Here is a 26,430-nt window from a genome sequence, read left to right as displayed (position 1 = left end):
AGACCCAGGTTGATGGACAGCTTTTCTTAATAAAACACCTTTTGATTCTTCGTGAACAAATTGCTCCTTTCCACACTGAATTCACCATTAAGGAAATTTCCCTGGACCTTAAGAAAACTAGAGGTACTGCACAGTGCTGGCAGACAGAGCTGGGGGGGCTTTCCCTCCCCTAATGTGCTAGCAAAGGTTGTGGGTTTATTTTATGTTCACCTGCAATGATCTGCATGCTTGCTACATTGTCTTGCCTTGTTCTAATCCTTTCTAATACAGGTTTTACCTACTAAGCAGAGCAGCTCAGAATGCTTCTAACAAACTCTACTATACTTTTGATTTATATCAAGTGCATATCTGTGCTTTTGCCACTGACTTGTCCAATTCATACATGCTGTTTTAAAAAAAAAATTGCTAAATAATAAGCTTCAGATTTGTATTGTGCTGAAATATCTTTCATCCTTATCTATACTCTGCAGAGAAGTTTCTTGCTACTTAACAAATTGATTTTAATAACATGAAACTTACTTGCCTAGGCCAAAATTAAAATTGCCCCAGTCTTTTCTGTCGAAGTTTGACTAGAGAAATATTCCTTATACTGTAAAGTTAGTCAATACTTTTCTATTTATCACGGTGAGAGTTGTTTCATGAAGCATACATACATCTAGTGAGCAGGAAAAATAAAGAGCAGAGGTCATCCAGAAGAGGTTATTAATGTTTTCCTGAGAGTGCATTATGAAGCACAGAGGGGAAAAAAACCTTAATGAAAAAGGGAAGGGTGAGAGAGGCTCAGTGGTGTTCATAAGCCTGAGAAAAAGGAGCTGGAGTCTCTCTTTCCATTACAGAAGAGTAAGTTGCAGAAATAACCTTTCTTTTCTGTCATCTAATACACTGTTATCTTTGCCTTGAAGTTACTGAATCTTATTACTAACAATTACATCTATTGCATTTGAACATCAATGAGACCTCCCTCCTATTAAGTAGTTTCTAGTTGGCTGGAGGTTAAAGGGTAAATATGTCCTTATGGTGTCTTGTCCTGGCTGACATAAAAGTTTGTTCTGTATCTTTTTTTTAAATGAATAAATTTTTGTACCAGCCAGTGTCTTACGAAGGTGGTAAGTAACAGGAAAAGGGGTTCGGTTGGACCAAGCTCTCTGCAAATAGACTTCACTTAAATCAAATGTGGATTTAAAGTTTGAGACATCATCAACTTAAAAATCATGCTCCTGTCTGAAAAAGAGGTACTTATAAGTAATACTTATAACACTAAGATTATTATAACTGAAAGAGATATGGGGGAATATAGCTTTTTTTTGTTGACTTTGTGTATTTAACAGCATTTCCAAGATAGCTAGTCTTCCAATAGTCAGTTTATCCTGTTTGTGTGGGCCTTTTATACAGCAACATGGGAGAGAAACTCTTTTTAAAAATAAAAGGAAGATATGGGTATATAAAACAAATCGGCAAATGGCGTCTGGGACACAGGCAGTACCTGAAAATACTTCTAATTAATTTTTTAAAATTTGACTAGTTTTCAGGCTGATGGTATCCCTTTAATCTCTCACACCTTTTTGGAAATGGGTTCATTTTCTTTGGCACTTATATGTCGGTACATTTACTGCAAGTATCAGTATTACTACTTTTCTTCTCACTACTTCCACAAACCTCATAAACGCAAACCCAATTCAGTACTGAAATTTTGTCACCTTCCCCTTCCCTTATTAAAAAACACACCATGCATCTAACGCATCAGTCACTGGTTTGTGATGCTGCATGGGTCTAATTCTGTAAACCTTTACTCAAGTGACTAACTCCCAAGTTCTGTGAATAATCCCACTGACTTCTGTAGGACCACTCAGACATAACTCAGGGTTTGCAGGATGGGCCCTAAACAATCACCATTCTCTGTATGGCCGAGTGCATTTTGGTGTATTGTATCTGTGTATTTGAAGTGTACCTTCGTAAGAACAGGTTTTGTCTTGGACAGCACCATTTACGTTGCTGGCACTAACAAATATTAGGTTGTCTGGCTATACCAGAAGGAGGATAGGAGACTCTGGATGTGGTTTAATTAGCCCGCAATTTTATTCCTAAATGTCTTAGAGTAGCTGGCAGATAACAGTACAGTGCAGGTACTTCCATAATCACTTACATATATCCCGGGGGCTGCTGGCAGCCCTCCCCCTTTCCTGTCTTAGTCCCCAGCCAACCTGCTGCTGGGACCTCACCACCCTGCGTCCCCTTGAATGAGTATTAAAAGGGGCTATAAAAGAGCGGATTGACTCCCTGCCATATCAGTCATTGGAGCCCCAAACCCCCAATTTCTACTCCTTTAAAGAATACCTCCTTTAAATAATTTCCCGGTCCATTTTATTTGATCACTCTATCCCTTCCCTACAAAAGAGCTGCAGTGGACATCCATTCCAAGCTTACATCATGAGTTGTGACATGATAGGCTAACCCCCCCTTTTCATTTGTTCATCCTACTAAGCCCCCCAACTTGCTGCGGGAAGGTAAAAATAACCACCTTTCTTTGGCCAATCTGGTGAGGGAAAAATTCATTCCTAGGCATGACCCCCCCCCCCCCGCCCCCCCAAAAGGAGTGACTAGCGTAATGCCCACCACAGATCATGATGAGATCTGGTATTTCAGCTGTTGCCGTGGATGGGAGGGGGGTGCTGCTCGGCCTGGTCCAAATGAAAAAGAGGGTGTGTACTGCACAAATATGGGTGTAAATAGTCCCCTTCTCTTCTGATCACCTGGGGAGGGGAGGGAAATGGGTCTGCATCCCCACGTTGACCTGTCCTGGAGCAGCCTCTACTTAGTACGTATCTCGCTGGCTTTCTAATCCTTAAAGGAGTAACACACCTTCTCTGACAAGCCAAACAAAGGGCACTGCTGCTTAATGTGCGGTGAGGTCATTATAAACTCCCCAGTGTGTGGACTCTCTTTCATTTTGTTGTTGTATTGGGTCTAGCACGAGGGACGCTCATCTGACTGGGGCCTTGCGCGCTACTTTAATAACAAATAGTAGTAATCACGCCATGCCATTGTAATGAAGAAATGAAGTATTTCTGTTTAAATTTACTCTGGCTGAATCCTACACATTTACAGTCTGGTTGACTTTCTGCTTCACAGATGCAGCATTTAAAATCCTGAACCCAAAGACTGTTCCAAGATTTTTTAGGCTAAACAGCAACAACGCACTGATACAGTTCTTACTGGAGGTAATATGGAGTCTTTTTGTTAACTCCGCGTAGGAAGAAAAAATCTCATTTCGTTTAAATGTGTGGTGATTTCTGGGCAAATAAAAAGAAGATAATTGTCTTATGTTCAAGGGTACTCCAGAGATCAGAGAACATTATTTTGACTCTAAGAAAGATGTAGATCACCACCTGAAATCAGCTTGTGAGCAGTTTATTCAGCAGCAAACCAAACAGTTTATAGAACAACTGGAGGAGTTCATGTCAAAGGTACAAAGAGGCTATGTATTCACTGTGTTGATTGAAATGTTTTTTGCTGAAATGGCAGGATTAATTTGTATTTAAATTTGTTTAATGTTCATTTTATAATAGATGGCGCTGGTAAAACAGCCTATACTTAAGGTTGCCTGACACTTCCCATTATAAGACTCCGTTTTCAGTTGCTTATAACCTCAGCAGAAATTGTTCCTCCATTGCTGAGAATGAGATTAGGGAAACATATTTTGCCTATGTTAAAAATAATTCTCATGCTGTTTCATTGAGAAGCGCATTGATTCAGTGCTTTGGAGCAGGGACATGAAATTTAGCCGGAGGGAAGGGGGTGCCTTGGTGCCGGGGATTTATGTTTTGGTGTTTTGTGAACAGCCAGCCAAATTTTACTGAGTGTATAAGCTCTTGAAAAATCACAGGTGTCATGTGCTTAGAGGCTTAGTCTGGCAGTTAGTTAAATTAGTTACATTCTCCAAAGATTCTGTCAGTATTGGGAATGCCCGGGCAGGTGTGGGGTGAGCAGGACTTTTCCTTGCAAGTGCTGCTCCTGGCGCAGGAGCAGAGGAAGATGCAGGATTCGAATGAACGGGATAGTGGAGTTGGGAGGCTGGGGCAGACAGGTCTGTAACCACTAACTTGGAATGGAACCCAAAATTCCCGAGTTTGGCCATTCTTCTGCTGTCAGTAACTATCCACTAGCCAATATGTCTCATCCCCCTCTAGTGCTGGTCCACATGGAGGATGACCATCTACGATTGCTGCCAGTTACTCTTAGTTCAAGTGTCAGAGATCTGTGCAGTGGATATTAAGGTTCTGACCCTGCTGATGAGCCATGTGGGTGTTAATATGATGCCACATGATGGAATTTGTTTGTTTGTTTTTTTCAGTTTGCTTTTTTTAAAAAAACCAGGAACATCATAATGTTCATTTAGCAGTTTTTTCACTGAAAAGTTAGGAAATGCCAGAATTAAGGTTGCATGTTCAAATGCATTACGATAGTTTGTAATTTCCTAACTTCTACATGATTGACTTTGCAACTGTTTTATTTTCTTACCACAGTTTTTATGAATATGGTATTGAAAGCTTTAAGAACAGAATTACCGTGTCACATTTTAAGTGATGAATATGAACTAAACCCAACCAAGCGAACATACCTGAGAATAAACCATAATGGTCTTGCTTAGAATGGCAATACAAGTTATATTTGCAGTGTGAGAGATTGTAACACAGTACTTTTAGGGCAGTATTTTTCATGGAAGAATAGTGTTCTTATCCTTGGCAGATAGAAGTAGTCTATATTAAATAGCTTTTTTTTTTTCTCCTGATGTATACTGTTGAGATGGAGGCCAGAGATCCATGGAGGTAACTTTTGTCAGACTTTTTTATAGTAACACTTTCTGTAGGGTAGACTTTAAGTAGTAAAAGTGTCTGTTTGAAGGAGGGTGCAGCAAAGCTTCCTTTCTGTTCAGTATGCATCTCTGAACCAGTGTTAATGCTGTTTGTTCTCTGGAAGTTATCCTTTTATATGCAAGGTCAGTGTGGAAAGATCGTACAATAGAAGTGATGTTTGTAAAGTGCTTTGAAGAGGAAAAGCACTGGACATGCTGAGCATTGTTATGAATCCTCATATTTGTAACCTCTTTAGCATAACTGCTTATAAACAGGTTTATCATGAGGATCATGAAACCTCAAGACTGGTGGTTGCAGCGTTGCAAGGACACCAAAGTTATCCTGTTCCTTTGCTTTTGGGAGTTCAGAAAATTAAAACAGTGCATTTACTTTTAAAAAAGTATCTATCTTACCGTAGTCCATGGACTAGATGAAATATTTACATGCCGAAGGATGGATTGAAAATCACAGATTGACGAACCTAGCTTACTTAGGCACTTTAGTATATCCCACTGGGGGCCTAAGTAAGCTAGGTGCATAAATTCTATTGAAAATCATAGGAGTTATGCACCTAACTCACTTAGGCACTTTTGTAAATCCCTCTAGGGCCTATCTGTAGGCATCTAAACATATTTGTAAATCTGGTCCCATTTCTAATTTCAGTTGTGAGAAGAGTTTTTGTATTGTACCATATGACATTCTGACAACTCAGCATGTTAAGATGTGTACATGGTTTTGACTGTTGCATTTGCATTTCTTTGGCCAAGATTGGCTAGGTATACTTTTCCTTTTAAGGGCTTACTGTTATCTTTTATGTAGCTACAGATTCTTGTGAAATAGTTAATGTATCTCATTTTGCTTCCCTTTTCATGTATGGCAGGCATAAGTATTATCAAGCTTAAATTAGCCTCCTATTAATTGTATAAATAAATAAATATGGAGCATAAATCTTACCCTATTGTTTTTGGAATTGTTTGTCATGACTTGACTTTCCTTTTATTTATATCCTCAATCAAAATATACAAGAAAGGCAAAAAAATGGTCTCAGACTAGAAATTTTAAGAGATTTATTTAAATGTTACTGGCTTGTTTGACATGATTTCACTTTTTGATTCCAATGGAAACAAAAATTTCTCATTCTTTCAATCTAATTGTTTTAGGTTGCTGCATTAAAAGCAATGGCCAGTCAAGGAGGTCCCAAATACAACCTTTCACAGCAGCCTTGGGCACATCCAGGTATTCCTTTGCTTTACATTTTTCATTTTATTCAGAATAGTCTTATTGAGGCTCTTGTAGGTTAGTATATTGGCTAATAAAGGACAGTTTATATTAGTTCCCGCCTTTCTATAGAATTTGTTTTAAAAACTATTCCACTTACCTAAACAACCTTTCTAGTTATCACTTCTGAGAACATTAAAGCAATACAAAATGCATTCTGGGCTAGGCCATTTCAGGAATAATTTGTTTTGTGTTTTACTAGGTCATGACTTTCAAAATTAGCCTAAAATACATTGCATATTCTCAAGAGCTGAAAATGTAAAGTGGGAAGCCAACTACAAATTTCCTCATATTAAGAACTCAAATGAGAACACTTCCGAGGAACCTTCGTTGGCTTTGAGCAGTTAATATTTTGTGATATTTATAGCAAGCAGAACTAGAAATCTGAATCTTTGTGTCATAGATCTGAACCTTTAGTTGCACTAAGTTCTTAAAATGCAAAGCGTGACCCATTTGCTCATAATTCAGTGCTGCCTCATTGGAGGTCAGACAATCTTGCTGCTAATTGGAACTCTTGGCTATAGTTTCTAGTTTCTTCAGGAATATGTCTTAACATTTGCTTTGTGATTCTGTACATAAATGTAAATGTGAATATAGCATGTTTGCAAATGAAAACCTGTTTATCTTAAATGAAATTTCAAGAAGCAGCTGGTATGTAGGACAGTGCCAATGAGCTATTTGCCATGCTGTCAGATTTCTCAGAGGCAGGAGGAGGGAAAGGAAAATACAAAAGCTGCGAAAGTAAAAAAAAAAAAAATATGTAACCCTATTTTCCCCAAAGCTCTTGAATATTTCCCCGTGTTTTCTTCAAGCTTCTTTGCAAGATTTCTTTAAAGCGCTCATGGTCATTCTTCATGGAGACAGACAGAGCACCTAGAACTAACCATATGCCTCAGATGGCTATGCAGCCTACCATCACAGGAATGCTGTGCTGGATTGAAACATGGTTTCTGTATTGTTGCTACATATTTTCAATGCCATTTTCAAAGTACTGTTTTCTTTTTTTGGGCTGAGTATTTCCCAACAGTCACATCTCCAACTAAATAAGGAACCTTGAAGGGAGGAGCCTTGTCAAGGCTTTTTACCACTGAAGGGTGGTGACTGTGATTTTGGGGGTTCAGAGGGGACTGGGGTGGTGATGTACATAAAGTAGGGAAAAAATAGAGGGGATCATTTGTAACATAGACTTTCAACCAGCAGGAGCAAATATTTGTGTCTAATAATTTTAAACTTTATTTCCAGCAAAGGTCAATGATTTAGTGTCTTCCACTTATAAGACAATAAAAACAAAGCTGCCATCAATGTTACGAAGCATGTCATTATACTTGGCCAATAAGGATACTGAATTCATTTTGTTTAAGCCAGTTAGGGTAAGTATTGTTAGTGTATACATCAGCATACTTTCCATAGTTTGGCCAACCTTGACATAGTTGAGTAGCTTCTGAAAGTGTGCTTTGTAAGCTCATTTATTTTTGTAGGAATGAATTAATGTAGCTGTTTCTAAGTTTCTTTATCAGATGATTTTGTTTTTCTTGTTAACTCTCACAAGATTTTCTGAATTTCTGTTGCTCTTGTCCATTACATAGACTCTTGTATGTGAGTTATTGTACATTAGAAAGCCAGACAGTAATCATATGAAAGACACCATGCATGTAATAAGTAAGCAGTCTAGTGTATCATAAATTATAGTGTGGCTTTGCTCTGAAAAGGGACCATTTAAAAATGGCACCTTATTCCACAGACCTGATGTAAGTGTTCAGAGTAAAGAAAATAAATGTATATTGCTTTTACTCCTATCCAGTGTGCACAGCAAACACTATAGTGAGAGAGTTGACTGGATTCTGTTTATTCTTGTGATATTTGGTAAGTCCAGTCAGGTATACCTGTGCAGACCGATCAAAGGCAATGAGGGTTGCCCAGGTTTAATAGGGGACCTGTTACTGGTGAATGTGCGCACACACAAGAAAACCCAGCATGGTTCTTAGATGCCAGGTTAAGTGTACAGGGCTAAGTGTTAAGAACGCTCTCTTCCTCCCCCCCCCCCCCCCCATCTTTTATTTGTTAACATAGCACATATTACCTGGAGTAGTCACACAATAGACAAGGAAACCTCTCCATGCCATTTTTAGAGTTACTTTTTAGAGGAGAACCACTTTTAAGAGCACAGAGTTCTACCACACATACAGCTCCATTCACTTCAGAGGCTGTTTGATACACAGGATGTTCAGTTTGTTTCATATTTGAGACAGATCTTGTGATATTCCAACACTAAATGTTTTTCTTTCCTTTGTAAAGAATAATATTCAGCAAGTGTTCCAGAAACTCCATGCTTTGTTAAAGGAAGAATTTAGCAATGAAGATCTCCAGATCATAGCTTGTCCTTCAATGGAACAGGTATAAAGTGAAGCTCCTTATTTTACAGATTACTCATTTTTGCATGACTAGCTCACACTTTTAAATTAACCTGCTTTTCCATTTTGCCCAATTTTTATTCGTATTCCTCTTTTCTGATTCTTTGAAAATCCAAAATTAATTTGAACTCTAAACCCTGAGCAAATGCAATTGTTTAGTTTTTACAAATATCTGTTAGGCTGTTTTAAAACTGAGATTAGTGATTAAGACATGCAACATTGGGATTTTATTGTACATGGCAAGGACTTTTCTGGTGAACTACACCCACTTTGGGCATCTTTCCTCTTTGGAGAAGTGATCAGAGGTGCTAGGTGTATAAAAATTCTGAAGGAATTGCAAGGATCTGTTTGAACTAAACAACAACTGGAAAAATGTGACTAATCATGGAAACTTAAACAGAATTTCAGGTATAAGGAGGGCCTTTATCCTCAAAGATAATCAGTGGAAGGAACTCTCTGCATCAGGAGGCCCTGCATAAGCCACTGTTTTAGCAATCCCATAGCTTAAAAAAAAATAAAATTATTGGACATCAGTGGTATCTTGGGTATAGGGGATCAACTGGTGATTCTTGTTCATACAGTATTAAACTATTCATCAAATATGTGGACAGGAGGAATTTCCCTACAGGGTATTTTGACAGGGAACATGAAGTGGGAGAAGAGTATTAACTTCCTCTGAAGATGGAGCAGGAATAATCTACTGGGATAAGGTGGATTTTTCCCCACAGTAGTCAGATTTCTGTTCTTTCAGTGATGGACAATGATGCCCCAGTCTTTTGGATCTCTTTTATGCCTCCCCTTCTGGTTTATGTAAGCTAAAGTTTGCAGGTTATTAATAATGTAAATGATTCAGAATGTGCCTCTTGGGTATTTTAAATTTACCTAATTGTCTCTCAAATGCCTATTGCACATAACTTTCTTTTAAAATTACATGCAGATACACACACACTTATTAGAAGCTGTGTTGACACAATAGACTGTAACAGCTGAAAGAGCTAGTCTGTCAAGTCATCGATTGCATAGTAGGAGTCTGTAAGTTAGCTAGAACTGGTGATTGACCAATATTCTTATAATTGTTCTCTTGGTTCCTCTAAATCCTTGGAGATTCGTAGAATGTTTGTTTAGATGCTCAAACGGCATAAGTCTGCTCCTGACCTTGGATGATGGTAACAACACAATAGCTAACATATACTTTAATTTTGCCTTTCAGGTGAACCTACTTTTGTCAATGTCTAAATAGCCCAACAGTCAGGCTGTTTGAGGTGAATTTCAGTGGTATGCCAGGCAGCGAAGGGGAGATGAAGTCATTTGCCAGAAGTAAATAAAGGATTTACACTGGGATCCATCAAGGCATCAACTTTAATACCCCCCAGGCTGCTCAATACTGATTTACAGAAGAATTGAGTTCTACAAATTGTTTCAAGTACAGCAGTTTTTTCTTTCCTAAAACTTAAGGGAACAAACTCGCTGAAGATTTTTATCCAAGCTCAGTTTCTGCCTTGCCATTAGATGTAAATGCGTCTCAGATTGAAATGCTAAGACTTAAATATATTTAAGACCTTACTTCTTTTCCTTTTATGGAAAAGATGTGTGTGCAGTAAAAGAAGTAGCAATTTCACAGGACACACGGACGATAAATGACAGGAAATCCAAGTTGGAAAAAGTCCTTGTGCAGGGTGCTTGAATGAGATGGTGACCTGAGTGTTAGGTGTTGCTGTAACTTTGTTTTGACAGCCACACTTGTTTTTCTCAGCCCTCCGAAGAATCCTATTCGTCCACAATGCATTTGAAGAACATAGTTCAAAGAATATTAGTTTGTGAAAACGGTCTTGTTTCCCTTGAATTTCAGAATGTTCTGCAATATTTGATGCAATGTATTTTGGGGGCCCTGTAATGATTAGTAGACGTGAGCATGAACACCTGTACTTTGATATTCTGGAGTGCTCTAAGTGAAGAATCTTTAAAGAGTTCTGACTGTGTTATGAAATGACTATGTGGGGTTTGCAGTGGAAAGCTGTGCAATATAATTGTTAATGTTTGTGAGGGGGAACGACCCATGTACTAAAAGCTTTATGGCAAAGGTAAGGCTTAGCATTAAAGTTTTCAGGTACTTAAGGTTTCAGGTTAAGGGTTTCTATTTTTTCTGATTTAAGGTTGAGCAGTGCAGCTGCATTGTCAGAAGTGAGTGCTAAGATGCTGTAGGCCAGAGAAAGGGGCTCAAAGAGCAGCTCCTGGTGGCAAAGCTGTGACTGTGGAACTTGTGCAGTACTGGTGCTCTGGAGTAAAGATGTGTAAAGGAGAAGTAGATGATGAGTGACTACAAAAGCACCTTTGTTAAGTTAGGGTCATGAGAGAAATACCTGCTGATCAGTAAACTATGCATATGTGTAACATCTGTTTATGGTCAGCGTGCAATGAATGATTGATACACAACATTGGTATGTTCCATTTCAGAAGGTTAAGTGCATAAACACTTGTCCATAAACTGGATGAAACACTGAAAATGGCTTTAAAAGTGTCTTTACTGACCTTATTGTATAGATATGTGAAAGGCAATACAGTGACTTAAATGGCAGATTTTTACTTATTCTCTAGCTTGCATGTTGTAGAAATTTTACATATTTTTGGTATCAGTTTTGCTGTTACAGATCAGCTGACTGGATACTAAAAAGGCAAGTTTTAAAGCCACCATGAGCAGCATTATAGCAGATGCTCTGGGGAATGGAAATGGTACTTACAGGATCTCATGTAGCTTTTTTGAAATTAACTAAAGAACTAACAAGGAAGAGAACATACCCCTTCCCTTTACCTATTCAAGAACCTAGGCTGTAAAATAATGTCCAATGCCTTGTAATGTATGTACATTTGGTCTTTTTATAGTGTTTTACAAAAGAGTGCTTGATTGCTGTACAGAGTTATGACTGAATTAATTGTACAGAAATGGTCTGAAGGATAAAATATTATGTTAGTCTTATGTTTTGAATCTTTTCACTTCTAAAATACTCAGACAGCTCTAGGACAGCTGATTTAAAAGATTACAAGAGCAATCAGTTTATTCAGCCTGTTTGCTAAATGAAGATTTGTTTAAACATGTACAGTTTCAGATATTTACATATACAATAGTGTAAATAATGTCAAAAGATTAATTTAAAGTGCTTTATATGATCTGACTAGACATTTGCTGTTTTTAATGTTTCTTTTTTAAATAAAAATTTTGCTTCCTATTTTGGTCCCTGAGTAAAGCTTTGTGTGTATTTGAGACTTGTCTGACAAGATAACTGTAATGGCAAACCAATAAATATCCTGCAGGCATGCACAATGCTTCATAAAGAAAGACAAGATCTATTTTGTTGTTAGCAGTAAGAGCACTGACTTTATCTAGCACAGACAGATGTATCACTGAGTACTGAGTGTGCGGCTAATTGTGTTAAATTTATCTCTTTATAGTCATAATAAAAGTAAATTTGTATTTTCTTTACTCATGAAGGATTTTGTGTGACTAAATGGTCTCTTCACTGCAATTTTATTATAGGGAAGAAGCCAAAGTTGTAATATTTTAACTAATTGGCTTTTGCTAAGAGTAAACTTGGGACCTGATGGCAGAACACACAAGTATTATTCAACCCTTATTTTATTTAATGACTTTTTTCTTGTTGCCTAGCTACTTCCAGGCTCATCTATCTGTCCTTTGCCGTTAGGTATTGAATGTATTGTTCTTCTGGTATTCAGTCCTGTAGGAACGTTCCTTCCAGAGGGTTGTGGTTTCTTCCTTGTAATGGCAATATAAACTTCCCATTTATCCCTTGCCTTTGATAGTGGCATTTGAATTAACTATTTTTAAAAAATCCAGTTTTCCCTAATCTCATTTGTAGAATTCAAGTGGTTTAATTGTCACACAGCGGTGGTTCACAGCAGTTGCTTCCTGATCACTCCCCTGGACACACACAACATAATGAAGAGGCAAGGTTCTAACACCTGTTTGAATTATACCGTACAAAACTAAATGGAGTGAATAACTAAGTGGCACCCAAAGAAGTCTTTTGGACATTATTATTTATTTGTATTGAGTCTTGATCCAATTTCCACATCCATCCCAATTGCTAGTACAATAGTGAAAATCATAGGGGCACCCTTTGTGTCCAAGCCAAGAAGTTTCAAACAGGAGGAATGATGTGGGGACAACATAAAACACTTCAGAACACACTCAGTTTATGGAAGGAATATTTATTAGATAAGTAATTTTTTTCTAAGTTTATAAAATTGTGTAACGTCATGCCTTCCTAGGTACACTGGATGTAAACATCTATAACAGCCATAAAGAATAAGCAGAATGAGTTTATAAAGAATGTCATACCACATGAACATGATCACCTTTTAATACATTTACTAAACTAATAAACGTCTAAGATCTGAATTCTGGTACATCATTTGATAGCATTTTGAAATTTTACTTGGAAAAACTAATTGAAATTGATTTGGTTATGAGTGCTGCCAAATGAATGGAAAACTAGCTGAAAGACTAAAGAAAGTATAGTGATGACTAATAAAGGAACCTAGAGAGGTAGAAATATCGTCAGGAAATAATAAAATGAATCTGAACTTGTTAAAATGCAAGCTACTGTACCTGAAGGAAATATGAAACCCAGCTAATCAAGGGGAGAGAAATCTGGCATTCAGTACATTAAGAGGCCCAAGTTTGATCATAGTGAATTAGGTATGAGCTGGTACTGTGAAATGGTAGGGAGCAAAAAAATTTAGGCTATATGCACAGAGACCATATGTTGTTGGAGAGCTGTGAACTTGCAGTCCCTTTTCAGTGAGTACCAGTCAGACCACTCCAAGAATATACTCCATTCAGGTCTGGGCTCTTCAAGAAAATTGTAGACAAACTGAAGGCCTTTCAGAGAGCAAGAGAATCATGAAGACTGGAGAAAGTGACTTACAAGGACAGACTGTTTGTGGTGCCTGTTTCATTTAAGAAAACTAGTTCACAGAGGGAAAAAAATTCTTAGCTCCATTTCTTTGATTAACTTGCCGTTTCGCTTAGGATCTGTGGCAGAGCCCCATTCTCTTCACCCTGTCTCACTTTGAAAGCCTCAAATAAAAACACACCAGCCAGCTTGTTCAATACCAACCCTAGTCGCTCAGGCTACTTCACTGTTAAGCTCCTAGAACGATCACTGTGATAAGAATTGGAGAGAGTTCATACCACACAAGGCTCTTCATCCACAATCTTTTCCTTTCTTTCATATTCAGACCCTTCCCCTTTAGTAACCATGAGGGGTGTTTTGTTACATTATACGCATGCTGCGTATTCATTCCACAATGAATTTCTGGGCAGAAATGCTGGGCCAGGGAGCCAGGCCTGCTCACTGGGTCACACAACAGGCACGGTCCGATATAGGCTCCCACCAAACTGAAGGTGACCCCTATTGTCCTTTCTCCTACCTATAAGAACCACCTTCTCATTCTGTCAAACTCGCGCGCATGTACTGTCGATCCGTAGGCATATACAATCCACTGCCTATTTTCAAATGTGCTGTTTAGTGCCATAGCTGCTCTACGCTGGAATACAGCTAAACACTTACGACATGCTTGAAAATGAGTTTTATTGTTTCCACAGTGAACTGCCCATGTAACCTTACTTGACAAGAGAGAAATCTAACATTGCAACACCCGGCGTGTCTACTGGGCAAGAGTCTTTCTGCATCTCCATTTCAGCAGTTTACGCAGCTGTGCTAGAACACGGGGCAGCGTCTGAATTTTGTCCAATGGCGTGCGCTGCAGGTCTTGTAGTACTTCCTTCATTTTGGCTAGGAGGCTGTTGATCTGAATGCTTTTGGAGTGCAGGAGTAGTCCCAGCTGGCTTTCTGCTGGTTTAAGTAAGTGGAGTGTGGCTGTGTCTTTCAACTGCAACATAGCCAATGTAAAGAGAACTTAATCTTCCGAGCCAACCGGAAAGGCAGCATGCTTATTACTTATAGTCCCAATTGCAGAATATCAAAAAAAATGTTGCACTATCCGTCTCCTGCAGTGTGTTTACAGCTTTAATTTAAACCACATTAAATCGTCACCTGTAAACATCTAAAATAGTTATACATCTTGAAGCAGCGTCCCTAGTAGTCCACGTGAGATAGGGGTTATTTGCTGCAGAAAGTAAATTAAACTCTTCACACCTGTTTACTGTGAAATCCTCCTGGTGTGTCCTTTGTTCACTGAAAATAATCCCACAATGCATCATTCTGTGAGACCCCCCTGCTATCAGGGCATGCCCCAAGAAATGCATTTTGATTTTATTTGAGGTCACATTCTGGAGTAATTTCTACAAAGCCAAGCAAACCTTCATTAAAAGTCTCAGGAAGGTCCAACAGTGTCCCTAGGTCCTTCACACAGGAACTGAGTAAAGTTGAGTGAAGACAGTGTGGGAATTGGTCCTGCTTCGAGCAGGGGGTTGGACTAGATGACCTTCTGGGGTCCCTTCCAACCCTTATATTCTATGATTCTATGACAGGTGGAACTAATCCCTCCATCTCCAATTTGTCTTTCTCCCACAAGCTAAATTTTTTAAAAGATGAGCGTGGGGAGGTTGTGTAGTGGGACTTTCAGCAGTGCAGTAATCAGTACAACAGCTGAGGAAACGTCTTGGGACTTGTGGACTCCAGCTTACTGTTTATAGGTGTGAACTTGGATTTTCCTGCTTCATAAAATCATAGAATATCAGGGTTGGCAGGGACCTCAGGAGGCCATCTAGTCCAACCCCCTGCTCAAAGCAGGACCAATCCCCAATTTTTGCCCCATATCCATAAATGGCCCCCTCAAGGATTGAGCTCTCAGCACTGGGTTTAGCAGGCCAAAGCTCAAACCACTGAGCTATCCCTCCCACTTCAAAGCCACAAGACCCATACCACTTGAGCTAAGAGATTTCCATAGCTGCTAGTAATATAGGAACAATGGTCAAGAGCTGAGTAGTTCTGTTTTCATCCAGCAGAGGGCACTGATGTACACATGTATGCCTGCAAGTTCACTACCCTATTAAGCCAAGTTCAGCAGGAGAGCTAGCTGGGCAGGAACCAGACTTTCCATTTCATAGGATTAGTTCTGAATTGGAAGAAAAACCATTCTGGGGGGAAAAAAAATTAGTTTCAGGACAATTGAAACATTTTGTTTCGAGAAAATCAAAACTTTTCATAGAATATCAGGGTTGGAAGGGACCTCAGGAGGTCATCTAGTCCGACCCCTTGCTCAAAGCAGGACCAATCCCTAATTTTTTGCCCCATATCCCTAAATGGCCCCTTCAAGGATTGAACTCACAACCCTGGTTTAGCACGCCAAAGCTCAAACCACTGAGCTATCCCTCCCCATTGACTTGTTGTTTCCATTGACTTATTTTCTATAATATATTTCAAAATGAAAACTAATGTTGAAACAAAAATATCAAAACTTTCTGTTCTGAAAATGTTAAAATGGAATGTTTTAACCTGATCAAAATGCTTTTTATTTCTTTTCTGAAATGAAATTTCATCAGAATCAGTCCCAGTGGAAGTTTCAATTTGGCCGAAACAGCGTTTTCTGACAGAAGAATGCTCCAGTGTACAATTTCCAGCTAGCTCTATTCAGCAGCAATTGCAGATGTGAAATAAACTAAGTAGTCAGTAAGGATTTTTAACAACGGGCACTAACAGGACTCCAGAAAATGTCACATCTCAGTCGAGCCTTTTCTATGGAGAAGTTAATGCCCTGTCCTTTGGGACAGCTTAGTCCCATTAATTGGTAAATAGGAAATGGATCTGTAGTACTGATGCTCAGTTCTGAGAACTTACCTTTAGCCTAGCCCCCATGTTGAAATGGATGCAGTTTTGTTGTTTAGCAAATGATAAGTAAATTTTCTCCTGAGCCACAATTTTAATCCTGATATAGATGTTTAGTTTCATGCAGATGGGCTGGAAAGGTGGTGCATGAACATGATGGCTGAAGTCATGCCAACTCCAGTGCTTCTGTCTTCTTCCTTTCTTATCGAAGTAGGAGCCAGTGTGGCTATCCAGATTCAGCCTAGAGAAAGAGTCTGAGTTAAGGCATGCAGAAGACCAAAGTACACACTGCCTGGGGAATATAAATAACGAAGAATGTCTCTCTTTGGCCTCTTAGGACCCACTGTCCTCTCACTGGTGTAATTGTTGCCATCAGTGTAGTTTCTCCTGGTACTCTGCAGTAGGAAGGAGATCCGAATCATGCCTGGCATGTTTTGCTTGTGAACTCAGTCAAACACAAAAGCTTCATTTACGGTAACCCCTATCGAGTGATGGATGCACTCGTAAGCAGAGCCGAGTAGGAAATGTTTTTTTTCATCCCAGGAACGTTTTTGAGATTTTTTTGAAAAAATGTTCCTAGCACCAATCAGGATGAAAAGCCAAGCTCAAAAGTTCTTGTGAGCTGACAATCAAAGAAAGAATAAATCAAATCTGGTCAGGTCAATCGTGATGTTTGGTTTCAATTTTGACTTTTTTATTAAAATTGGTACTATAATTAGCTTAAATTTCAAAAGGAAAGGTTGGTTCAGATTGAAAACAAAATGGACATTTGTTTGGCAATGTCAAAATGGGATATTTAGACAATTTCAAAACAAATTTTCCAAAAAATTTTGAGCCCAGAAATTTGTTGAAAATGACCTGTTCCCTCAAACAGTTTTGGTATGTTCCTGACCAGCCCTACTTAGCACAGTTTCCATAATGAAGGGAAAGTGGGGAAGGCGGAGGGAGCTCTAGGAAACAGATTTTCAAGGGCTCAGCCCCCCACAGTTGCAGCCAGAGTTTCAAAAGAGCCTTGGTCCTGTGATAATACTTATGGCTGGGTTTTTAAAGAAGTTCAGTGCTCAACATGCAGGGCTCTTCATCTGCTCCCTGAATGGGAGCAGAGTTCTTGAAAATCGGCCCCAGACTGTGGCTGATGAGCTTTTTTTGACCCCATTGCATCTGATCCAACTTAACGGAAGTCCAGTTGCTTCACTTGGACCATACGGGCTTCATCTTAGGCAAATAGCTACTCTACAGCCACCAGACGCTTCACGGGAGTGGCCTGTCAAAATGAGGGGAAGCCAGTGTGTGTGGTACACCTCCCACAGCTGAGCAAGTATTTGATGCTAAAACCATACAGGTGTTTTCCCACCTCTGATCTATATTCCTGAGCTAAGGGAGCTCTCACCATTGATATGTATCCCTTTGGTACTTTTCTTTTACACAGTGGCACCGAGCCGGGCTGCAGTCTTTCCCCTACACTATACACACTCACCATTGAACTCCTTGCTGTCGGTACTCAAAATGCAACAGAGATAACTGGAATACTTGTAAAGCAGTTGGAGCAGGGTAGGTGTATGTGTGCTGCTCCCAATGGGTGCTTATGGCTAGCTGTGGAAGAAGGCAGCTCCCTACATAGCCTCTTGGAAGGATTTCTGGCTATAAGATTAACCACTTCCAAGCAGAAGACCATCTCTCACCTGCTGTTCTCCAACAGCCGTTTTTGGAGTACTATTTTCAATGGCCTCAAAAGGGGATTATTTAACTGAACATCGCAAATGCCAGAGCTGAGAGGCAAAGTCACACACTTATTCCACAAAAAACTATTAAAGTAGCATCACAATTGCTCACTCCAGCTGCCTGTAGAAAAAAAACTAGACTAGGCCTTGAGAGGGTCCTTCTACTGTGTTTTGATCGTAAGTGTAAGGCACTCACATACCATGGGGAGGAGCACACAGTACATACAGTTAGATGAAAAACGACCTATATGAGTGGAACTTAATTCCTTTGTTACTTTGTGGGCTGATATACCCCCAGAAAATGATTTTACGATGCTTTTTGTTTCCTAATTCCCACTAACAGAGCAAAATGACACTTCCACTGCAGCTTTTCTTGAGGGTTTAAGTACAGCCACTTTGACAGTGAGTGGCTAGGCACTTATTCTGTGTGTTGTGTTGCTATATTATACGCCCTGGTGGGTGAAGGTCACCCCAGCGCAGAGGGCCAGCTGCACTAGCTTGATGTACCACGTAAGCCCTATTTTAAGGTTGTAAGCGAAGTGTAAGTGGTGCATCAGCCTAGTTCGGTTCCTGTTCCCAGGACTGAATTTCATTCTGCTGTGTTTATTCAGCAGGAACTCTGAGAAGTTCTTGTGTGGGATGGAGGCAGGGGGGCTCACCTATTCTGGTTTGGCCTAGCAGTGCAAGCCTTTTGGGCCCAAAGTGCTTTGTGACCCATTTTCCATTCTGAATGGTGATGTCATGCCCTAGCCATTTCTCCTCATACTGGAATCAAAGAGTAAACCCTTTCAGGCTCCCCCAAACAGGCTTTGATGCTGTCTATAACACGCAGTCTGACACTTTTATTACAGTGTGAGTCCAAAGGACCACTGGATTTCACTCTAGGGCTAGAAGAGCGGTACTCAAACTGTGGGCCACGACCCCACTTTAATGAGGTCGTCAGGGCTGGCATTAGACTTGCTGGGGCCCGGGGCTGAAGCCCCACTGCCTAGGGCCAAAGGCTTCAGCCCTGGGTGGTAGGGCTCAGGTTACAGGCCCTACACCTGGGGCTGAAGCCCTTGGTCCCCCCTCCTGAAGTCATGTAGTTATTTTTGTTGTCAGAAGGGGGTTGCGGTGCAATGAAGTTTGAGAACCCCTAGACAAGAAGATTAAATCTCTGAAGAATTACACTCTCAGGAGCTAACACTATATCCTAGCAGCTTGAAGGAGGAGAAATGTATGTGAATTGGGGCTGTGCCGCTGTTCTCCTCGCTTTAATGTAACTCACCTCACTTGCTCAGTTTTGATGCTGTGGCTCAAACTCTGCCATCATTTCCACTGGCAACCCCCACGCCCTTCCAGCTAGAGGGTTGCCTCTGTGTAAATAACAGCAGCTGATGGCCTCATATTTTCATTATGATTTTGCCCATACGTTAAAAGGATCTGATCCTGACCTAGTGAAATCAGTGGGAATCTGTATGTATTTGTACCTTATACATGTGCAGCATTTCAATTAAAACTAAATACATGTTCTCTGTATATTTTGTGTTTGTATGAGCGAGCGAGCTGACTTGTGGGATAAAGAGAGCTGAATGAAATGGAAAATCACAAATTCACAAGATACAACACGGGCAGAGAGGCAATCAGGGAGATCACTCTGAGAACTGATAAATGGCCCCCAAATGAGGAGTTCAGATAGTTTTTATAATTCAGCCTATTTGTCAGTCTGAATTTTTGTCTAGTTTAAATATAAAGAAATTGATTCTTACCTCACCACAACACAAAACTGACCAGAACAATGGCCGGTGAATGGCTTAGCAGACATGTTACATTATGTGTCAAGTATTAAAAGAAATGCAAAACAATAATACACCCCCGCTAGGCTGCTCTGGAGCACAAATTGAAGACATGTTTGAACTGGTCTATGTTAAAATTAGATGGCACAAAAGTGCGTTAGTTTTATTTTGAAACCAAGGGTTTTAAAAAATGTACTGTAACAGTCATTTATTCTATATAGCCCTTAATTTCTCTCTACAGTGAAGCACCGAGCAAAGGTATCCCCTCTCACAACAGTACAGCTATAAATCACGGACCAGATCCTTGGCTAGTGTAAATCAGCTACACCATTTACACCAGCTCAGGATCGTGGCCCTAATGTTCCCCCCAAAAAACTTGTACCAATCCCAAAAGAAATCTGGAGTGATTATGTGTTAACTCAAAGAATTGAAGAAAGGCAGAGGCAGATCAACTAAGTGCATTGTAAGTTGTGATCATGGAATGAGAAGCACATGGTTAAGCAATCTTAAATTTTAAGATTACTCAGAGGCAGGGCATTTCCATAAACTCATTCTCATGGTGAAAATAGGATTGTGACTATGATGCTTGCTTCTCTCTGGGATTTGCTTCTCGCTGCTGCACTATAATATTTCTCGTTCTGATCCATGATTGCTACTGTGGCCCAATTGCCATCGGAATACGAACAAGTGTAGGTGATGTGATATGACTCCAGTTGGTGCAAACAATAAAAACGAGGGACCATTATTCTACAATCACAATTGTAGACGAAGAGAGCGAGAAGGACTGAAATAAGGGAAACAAATGGCTGGAATGCTTCTGAAAACAAGAGGAGCCACCGTTGCGTTCTTAAAGCGACTGCACAAGCATTTCCAGACCAGAGAGACAAAGAAGAGTAATGGAAAGACAGCAGGAGAAAGAGGTGGAAAACAGAGGTTCAAGCCTAGGGGGTCAGTGGTATTTTACTGCTGCTAGGAATTGCTGTGTTACAGTGTTGTAAAAATCATACTGCTTCATGATGGATGAAAGAGCAATGTGTCTGGAGGCAAATACTGGGAGGGTAGTGGCCTTTATGGATGTGTTATTACAAAAGCTATTTGCAATGATTTGTAACAGCCAGTAAGACATTTAATGTATCCAATAATTAGTTTCAACACAGGGAGGACTTGTAAAATTTAAATCAGCACACACTTGCTTCCCCGTGTAAGAGATTAAAATGAAAAACTGATATTTATGTGCTGCATTGATGTCTTTCATTCCCTGGCTTTTTTTAAGGTAAACTTTCTGGGAGCCGGGGGTTGGAAATTAGGATTTGATGACTTAAAAAGCAGGGATTCCTGTTGCAAACAATCTATCATTAGATATTAGGGTTTAGTCTATGGAAGAAATTGGTCATCTGAGCAATGCTTTATGGCCTGGAGCATTCACTGGATATGAGAAACAAACCAAATGCAAGGTTGCCATGAAGCCAAATGATACTGGCCCTTGCAATTGCCATTCCGATGCACAGACTAATATACAGAGTCTGGGCAAAACAAATTGGGAGGTAAAAGCTTAAACTGGGTTTAAGCCAACTGATAGCAAGGGGGTAGCAATAGACTGAGATGTGTAACTGGGGTAATGAAACTCTGAAATTCTGAACACTCAGAATTACTGGCAACTTGCCCAAAGACCTCAGTCTACAATTAATGTATATAAAATGCAGCAGACAGCAGCTACTGTCCCCTTTAAAGAAGAACTGTGACACTCTTGCTACAAATACTAGCATGTCTCGGGCTGAATGGCCCTTGCCTCAGCTCACAATGGAGTACCATATGGCCTGTAGTCTATGAAGGTTATACCTCTGGATTAAGTCTGAGGGTAGTGGGCTGCCTTTGGTCCGCTGTCGCTATTTCTTAAGTGGAGTATGATGATCGGTTTTGGCTCATAGTTACCTTGTGCTCCCCTGTTTGTTTGTTGTATGAATGTGTTGGGTCCTATCTTATGCACATATTGCAAGCTCCTCAGGACAGGGGCCACCTTTTGTCTTGTGTTTGTACAGCACCTAGCGCAGGGCTCTAGTCTATGATTGGGGCTCATAGGTGCTGCTGCAATACTCAATAATCAATCAAGGCTGGACTGGCCAAATGAGCACCCATAGGTTTTAGAACCTAGCTGTTGGATGCACCAGGAGCAGTCCAAAGGACAGCAGGGCTTCTGTCACTCTGCAACCCCCTCTCCACCCACACAGCTGGGCTCCCCCAAGTCCCAGTGGCACATCGCTCCTCCTCTGTGACCAGCTAGCAAGTGGCTCAGCTCCTTCCCTAGGAGAGTTGGCAGCACTGCAGCTGGTGGAAGTGTGCCAAATCTCCAGCTGCTCCTGCCTGCTTAGCTATCCTCACCGCTGAGACTTCCCTACCCCAAAAGCCAAGGTGGTGTCCCCAGTCACTGATCATTAGGCCCGGGCTTCCTGGCTGTAATCATTCGTACTGGCTGGAAGACTCTCTAACAGTACTTGTGCTCACCAGATGAGCCCATTCCTATGGTAGCACGTGGCATAGCCGCGGTTTGTGAAGAATGCTTGAATCCCTGAGTATGTGTGATCCTCTAGGATGACGTATATAAACTGTACTTCCTTGACATACACGATCAGGACGGCAATGTTACCTGATGGATAACTGCGAAATAGTTAAGGAAAACCCTCCCCCCAAAAACAAACACCCCCCCCCCACACACACAGCTCCTGCAATAAGGCAGATTTCAGTGGAACACCACCCTCAGTAGACTCAAAGGGTCAGGTTCTTGGCTGATTTTAATCAGCATAGCACCTCTGCAGTTACTGAAGCTGCTTTACACCAGCTGCGGATTTGGCTCACAATGTTGAGACCTAGTTTATCTGTTAGTACAGGCGGAAACTCCTAGCCAGAAAAATCCTCAATTAGATCATTCTGAAATTTGACCCACTATTTAAAGGAATACATCTTTGCGAGATACAAAACCTGACCTGTCCCATCTGGAAAAAGAAGAAAGAATTTCTGCCCATCAGGATAATATCTTCTTACAGGGTCACGAGCATGACAAACCTGTAGAAATAAAGTGATCTGGTGAAGAGAGAAAGCGTGGGGTGAGGAGAGGAGTTCCAGGCCAAATACCCATCAGGAATTTTTCACGATTGTGTATGCAGCGCATGCACCCCCAACTAAAAATCCGTAACAATGTGACAGAGAGACTGAGATTCCAAATACGATATTCACAAACAAGATCTCCTCCAATATTTGCTCATCTCCAACTGGGACCAAAGCATTTGGCCCAATAATATACATCTATAGATGCTGTATCTCCCATTTTGCCCTTGAAGTTGGTTTTTAATTAAAAGTCTGCTAACTGACACAGGAGACAACACTCTCCATAGTTTATATTTTACACGTCTTATGTACAAAGCTCGGCTCTCTTTCATTTATATTAGTAGCCTTTTCCCGATAATATTTTGCCAAGAGGCTTTCTTTCCATCAGACACACAAGTTAATTTACCCTGTAATGTACTGACAGATGATTGCAGAGAAAATATAAACACGTCTTCACTTTGGGGCTGGCTCCAAGCGCTGCATGAGGTTGAGCGCCATGCTTCCTTGTAGGAATGAACAGCAGAGCCATTTGCTTCTCTTAGAAAAATGCCGAACTGTTTGCTTTGTTAGTGGGGGGGTGGGGCGAGCGGGAGCGGCTTTGCAGTCTAGCATTTTCGCATTATTAAAGCAACAGCTAATTCTGAAATGCAGAAAGAGGCCTTTCTCCTGCGTGAAGTGACTGATTTTGGCCATAACAAGAGCCCTAATTTATAACCAGCCCGAGGATGTATATTTTAGCTCTGCAAACTAGCTAAAAATGATCTCCTGGTTGTGAGGGGGTGGGCGGGGAGAAATAAATGTTGCTCTGGCTTCCATTTTTCAAAGACTTTTTATGACGAGCAAAAGCAGACAGTTCTAGATAGGAGGCTTTGTCATGCACATAGCTCACGGGGGAAAGTAGTATAATGGATTTCTAGATCTACAATAAAAAAAACATCCACTGCTTGTGATGTAAATCAAGGTAATTTTCATGTAAATTTATGGGTTCTGTAACATTTTCTGCTTTGGAAAGCAGGAGGGATTTCAACATAACAGCCCAGCCCTTGTTCACAATGCAGGTTTGGTGTCGAACACCTTCTAATCCCATTGTCTTCCATGGGAGCTGGGGGTGATCGGCACCACACAGGAGAGCCTCAGGCCCATGGAGTGGCAACTTATCTTTGGGTATTGCCACTTCCTCTTCAGGTACGCGCAATGTGCCTCAGGTGGCAAGTGACCAAGATTCATCACCAAATTTGGTTCTCTGGTTGGATCGTTAGCTTCCTCAGCTCTGGCCGGGTACTGATGGGGAGTGTGACGTACTGGAGACAATAGGATTGAAACTCCTCATGGAATAAAGGGGCTACTCAACAGGAGCCCAGCCCTAGATTATTGGCTGTAGTTCTGTGACATGGATCTGAAGAAACCCTTGCCGGGAGTGAATGAAGGAGCAGAGGTGTGGAATCAGGAGGGAAAAGCCAACATATCATATTGCTACCTTCCTGTACATAAACTGGTTTCCAGTCCAGTGTAAATCATTGGCTTTTGCTAATACATATGTCTACACAGTATACATCTGTTATAAAAGCAGTTGAACACTTCCAGCAAATCACACCCCAGTCCAGAGGCACATCCTAGTGTAAATGAACTGGCTCCCTGCATAACTTTCAGCTGTGCCTGCTTATGAAGCACCGCACTCAAATCAGCTTCAAAGTTACCTCTCTCCAGACACGTCTGCTGTTATCTCGCTGTTTGCATTGTGAAACGGTGGGGAAACAGACTACAAGAAACCAGAGGCATGCTGAAGGAGGGATCCTGCATATCTCTGGCTCCCTGCTCTGCTGTTTGGCTGTGGTGGTTTTGTGTTAGGTCTAGGTCATATATTTGGTCCCTGCCAGATGAAGAGCTCTGTTACCTGTGTCTCGCTCTTACCACGGGTGGACAAAATAAAAAGTCCTCTGTAACTCTGAAAAATTAGCTACCATGCATGTGAAATTGTTTCCCCCCACACACACCTATTTTAAGAATTCAGAAGGGAAATCAAGAGTATGAGAGCACTGCTCTGAACCAAGCACACTGCCTAAGAGCAGCTACTGTGTCTGCTTTGATCCACCTCCCACCCCTGCTCTGCCAGTGCGTCTCAGTACTCGTATGCAACATCCTGTCTGGATCGCTAGTGAGAGACACCACGACTGGGGTCAAATTGTGAATAGCCTCCTGTGTAGAACTGGAGACAGGAATCAGACACTAGTTCCGTGCTCACTCACGAGCGATGCTCCGATTTGAAGTTGGCTCTCTAAAGCTTTCGAGCTACACAGAGCTCTTCTTCAGGTCTAGGTGAAGAGGAGCTCTGCGTAGACCTGAAGAAGAGCTCTGTATAGCTTGTAAGCTGGTCTCTCTCACCAACAGAAATTGGCCAATAGAAGATATTACCTCACCCATCTTGTCTCGTGGGCAAGTCATGTAATTTTGCTGTGACTCAGATCCCCTTCTGTAAAATGGGGATAATAATAATTCCTCTCTCTCAATTGTTGTCTGTCTATTTTGACTGTAAGGTCTTTCGGAGCAGGGACTCTCTCTTAATGGGTTTGTACAGTATCTAGCACAATGGAGTCCTGATTTCTGTTGGGACTGCTCGGGGCTAGTCCAGCACAAATAAATTAATAATAATAAACCATGTCTCTGGGCAGTTCATAGAATAGACGGTATCCTCCAAAATCTTTCTTTTGGGGTAGAGTGACCAGATAGCAACTGTGAAAAAATGGGACGGGGTGGGGAGTAATAGGTGCCTGTATAAGAAAAAGTCCCCAAAAACGGGACTGTCCCTATAAAAATGGGACATCTGGTCACCCTATTTTGGGGTTGTACTTTCCACAGGCAGGAGGGTTCCGTATGCTAGTTACAGGATCCACAGATACTTGCAGTGTACTCACTTTACCGGCCTAGGTCTGGCGCAAGCCCCTGAATAGACGTGTAAAGTGGAGTACACAGTGGCGAGAGGGCTGAACAGTTGTGCCAACTCACAGAGAGCGGTGTTCTCTCTAAAGCAGAGGCTCAGCGTATTCATCTCACGGTTCGAGTGAAAGGTTTCGTGTCACCATCCCACTTTTCTAAGTTCCATTGAGATTTTCTGTCACAGGTGTTGCTGCCCTTATAACAACACTTTCAAGAGATGTTGCTGAATAGACAAAATCTCGTGAACATTCAGAAAACTTACTTATGTGGAGCGATAGGTACTAGCATCAGAAGAGAATGCAGCTGTCAGGTTATCATTACACACCTTTAAGTGCTCTGCTCTGAACGTTGCATCCAGGTCTTCAGGAGTTTGAGACAGTGCTGGATTCTCTTCTCGGAATTGCGAGAATTGAAATGAAATTTTGGTCACTGAAACAATTTTAAAATGAAAGTGTTCAGGGAATTCAGTGCAGCTCAGCCTCTCAAAGCTCAGAGTTAGCCCTAATCTCATCTATATCGTGGCGCTTCTGTTTAAGGGTAAACCAACT

General features: G+C 40.9%; 2 protein-coding genes across 4 annotated transcripts in view; one reads left to right on the top strand and one right to left on the bottom strand.

Moving 5' to 3' along the window:
* The window catches only part of COG3 (component of oligomeric golgi complex 3), a 49,797-nt gene extending 37,777 nt beyond the window's left edge, over window positions 1-12,020 (top strand). For all 3 annotated transcript variants that reach the window (XM_075128578.1, XM_048850626.2, XM_048850634.2), the window contains 7 exons: window positions 3-123; window positions 3,130-3,218; window positions 3,330-3,464; window positions 6,014-6,089; window positions 7,374-7,501; window positions 8,427-8,525; window positions 9,753-12,020. In XM_075128578.1, coding sequence (XP_074984679.1) covers window positions 3-123; window positions 3,130-3,218; window positions 3,330-3,464; window positions 6,014-6,089; window positions 7,374-7,501; window positions 8,427-8,525; window positions 9,753-9,782 — 678 coding nt within the window. In that variant the 3' untranslated portion in view covers window positions 9,783-12,020. The remainder of the gene's footprint in view (window positions 1-2; window positions 124-3,129; window positions 3,219-3,329; window positions 3,465-6,013; window positions 6,090-7,373; window positions 7,502-8,426; window positions 8,526-9,752) is intronic.
* A 1,047-nt stretch (window positions 12,021-13,067) lies between these two features.
* The window catches only part of ERICH6B (glutamate rich 6B), a 63,079-nt gene continuing 49,716 nt past the window's right edge, over window positions 13,068-26,430 (bottom strand). The window contains exons 12-16 of the mRNA XM_048850639.2: window positions 26,208-26,311; window positions 22,818-22,906; window positions 22,349-22,501; window positions 16,363-16,591; window positions 13,068-14,452 (exon numbers count right to left, since the gene is read on the bottom strand). Of these exons, the coding sequence (XP_048706596.2) occupies window positions 14,228-14,452; window positions 16,363-16,591; window positions 22,349-22,501; window positions 22,818-22,906; window positions 26,208-26,311 (800 nt within the window). The 3' untranslated portion in view covers window positions 13,068-14,227. The remainder of the gene's footprint in view (window positions 14,453-16,362; window positions 16,592-22,348; window positions 22,502-22,817; window positions 22,907-26,207; window positions 26,312-26,430) is intronic.

Source organism: Caretta caretta, chromosome 1 (genome assembly GCF_965140235.1).
Source record: "Caretta caretta isolate rCarCar2 chromosome 1, rCarCar1.hap1, whole genome shotgun sequence".
Classification (NCBI taxonomy): domain Eukaryota; kingdom Metazoa; phylum Chordata; order Testudines; family Cheloniidae; genus Caretta; species Caretta caretta.
This window is presented reverse-complemented; position numbering and strand designations above follow the sequence as displayed.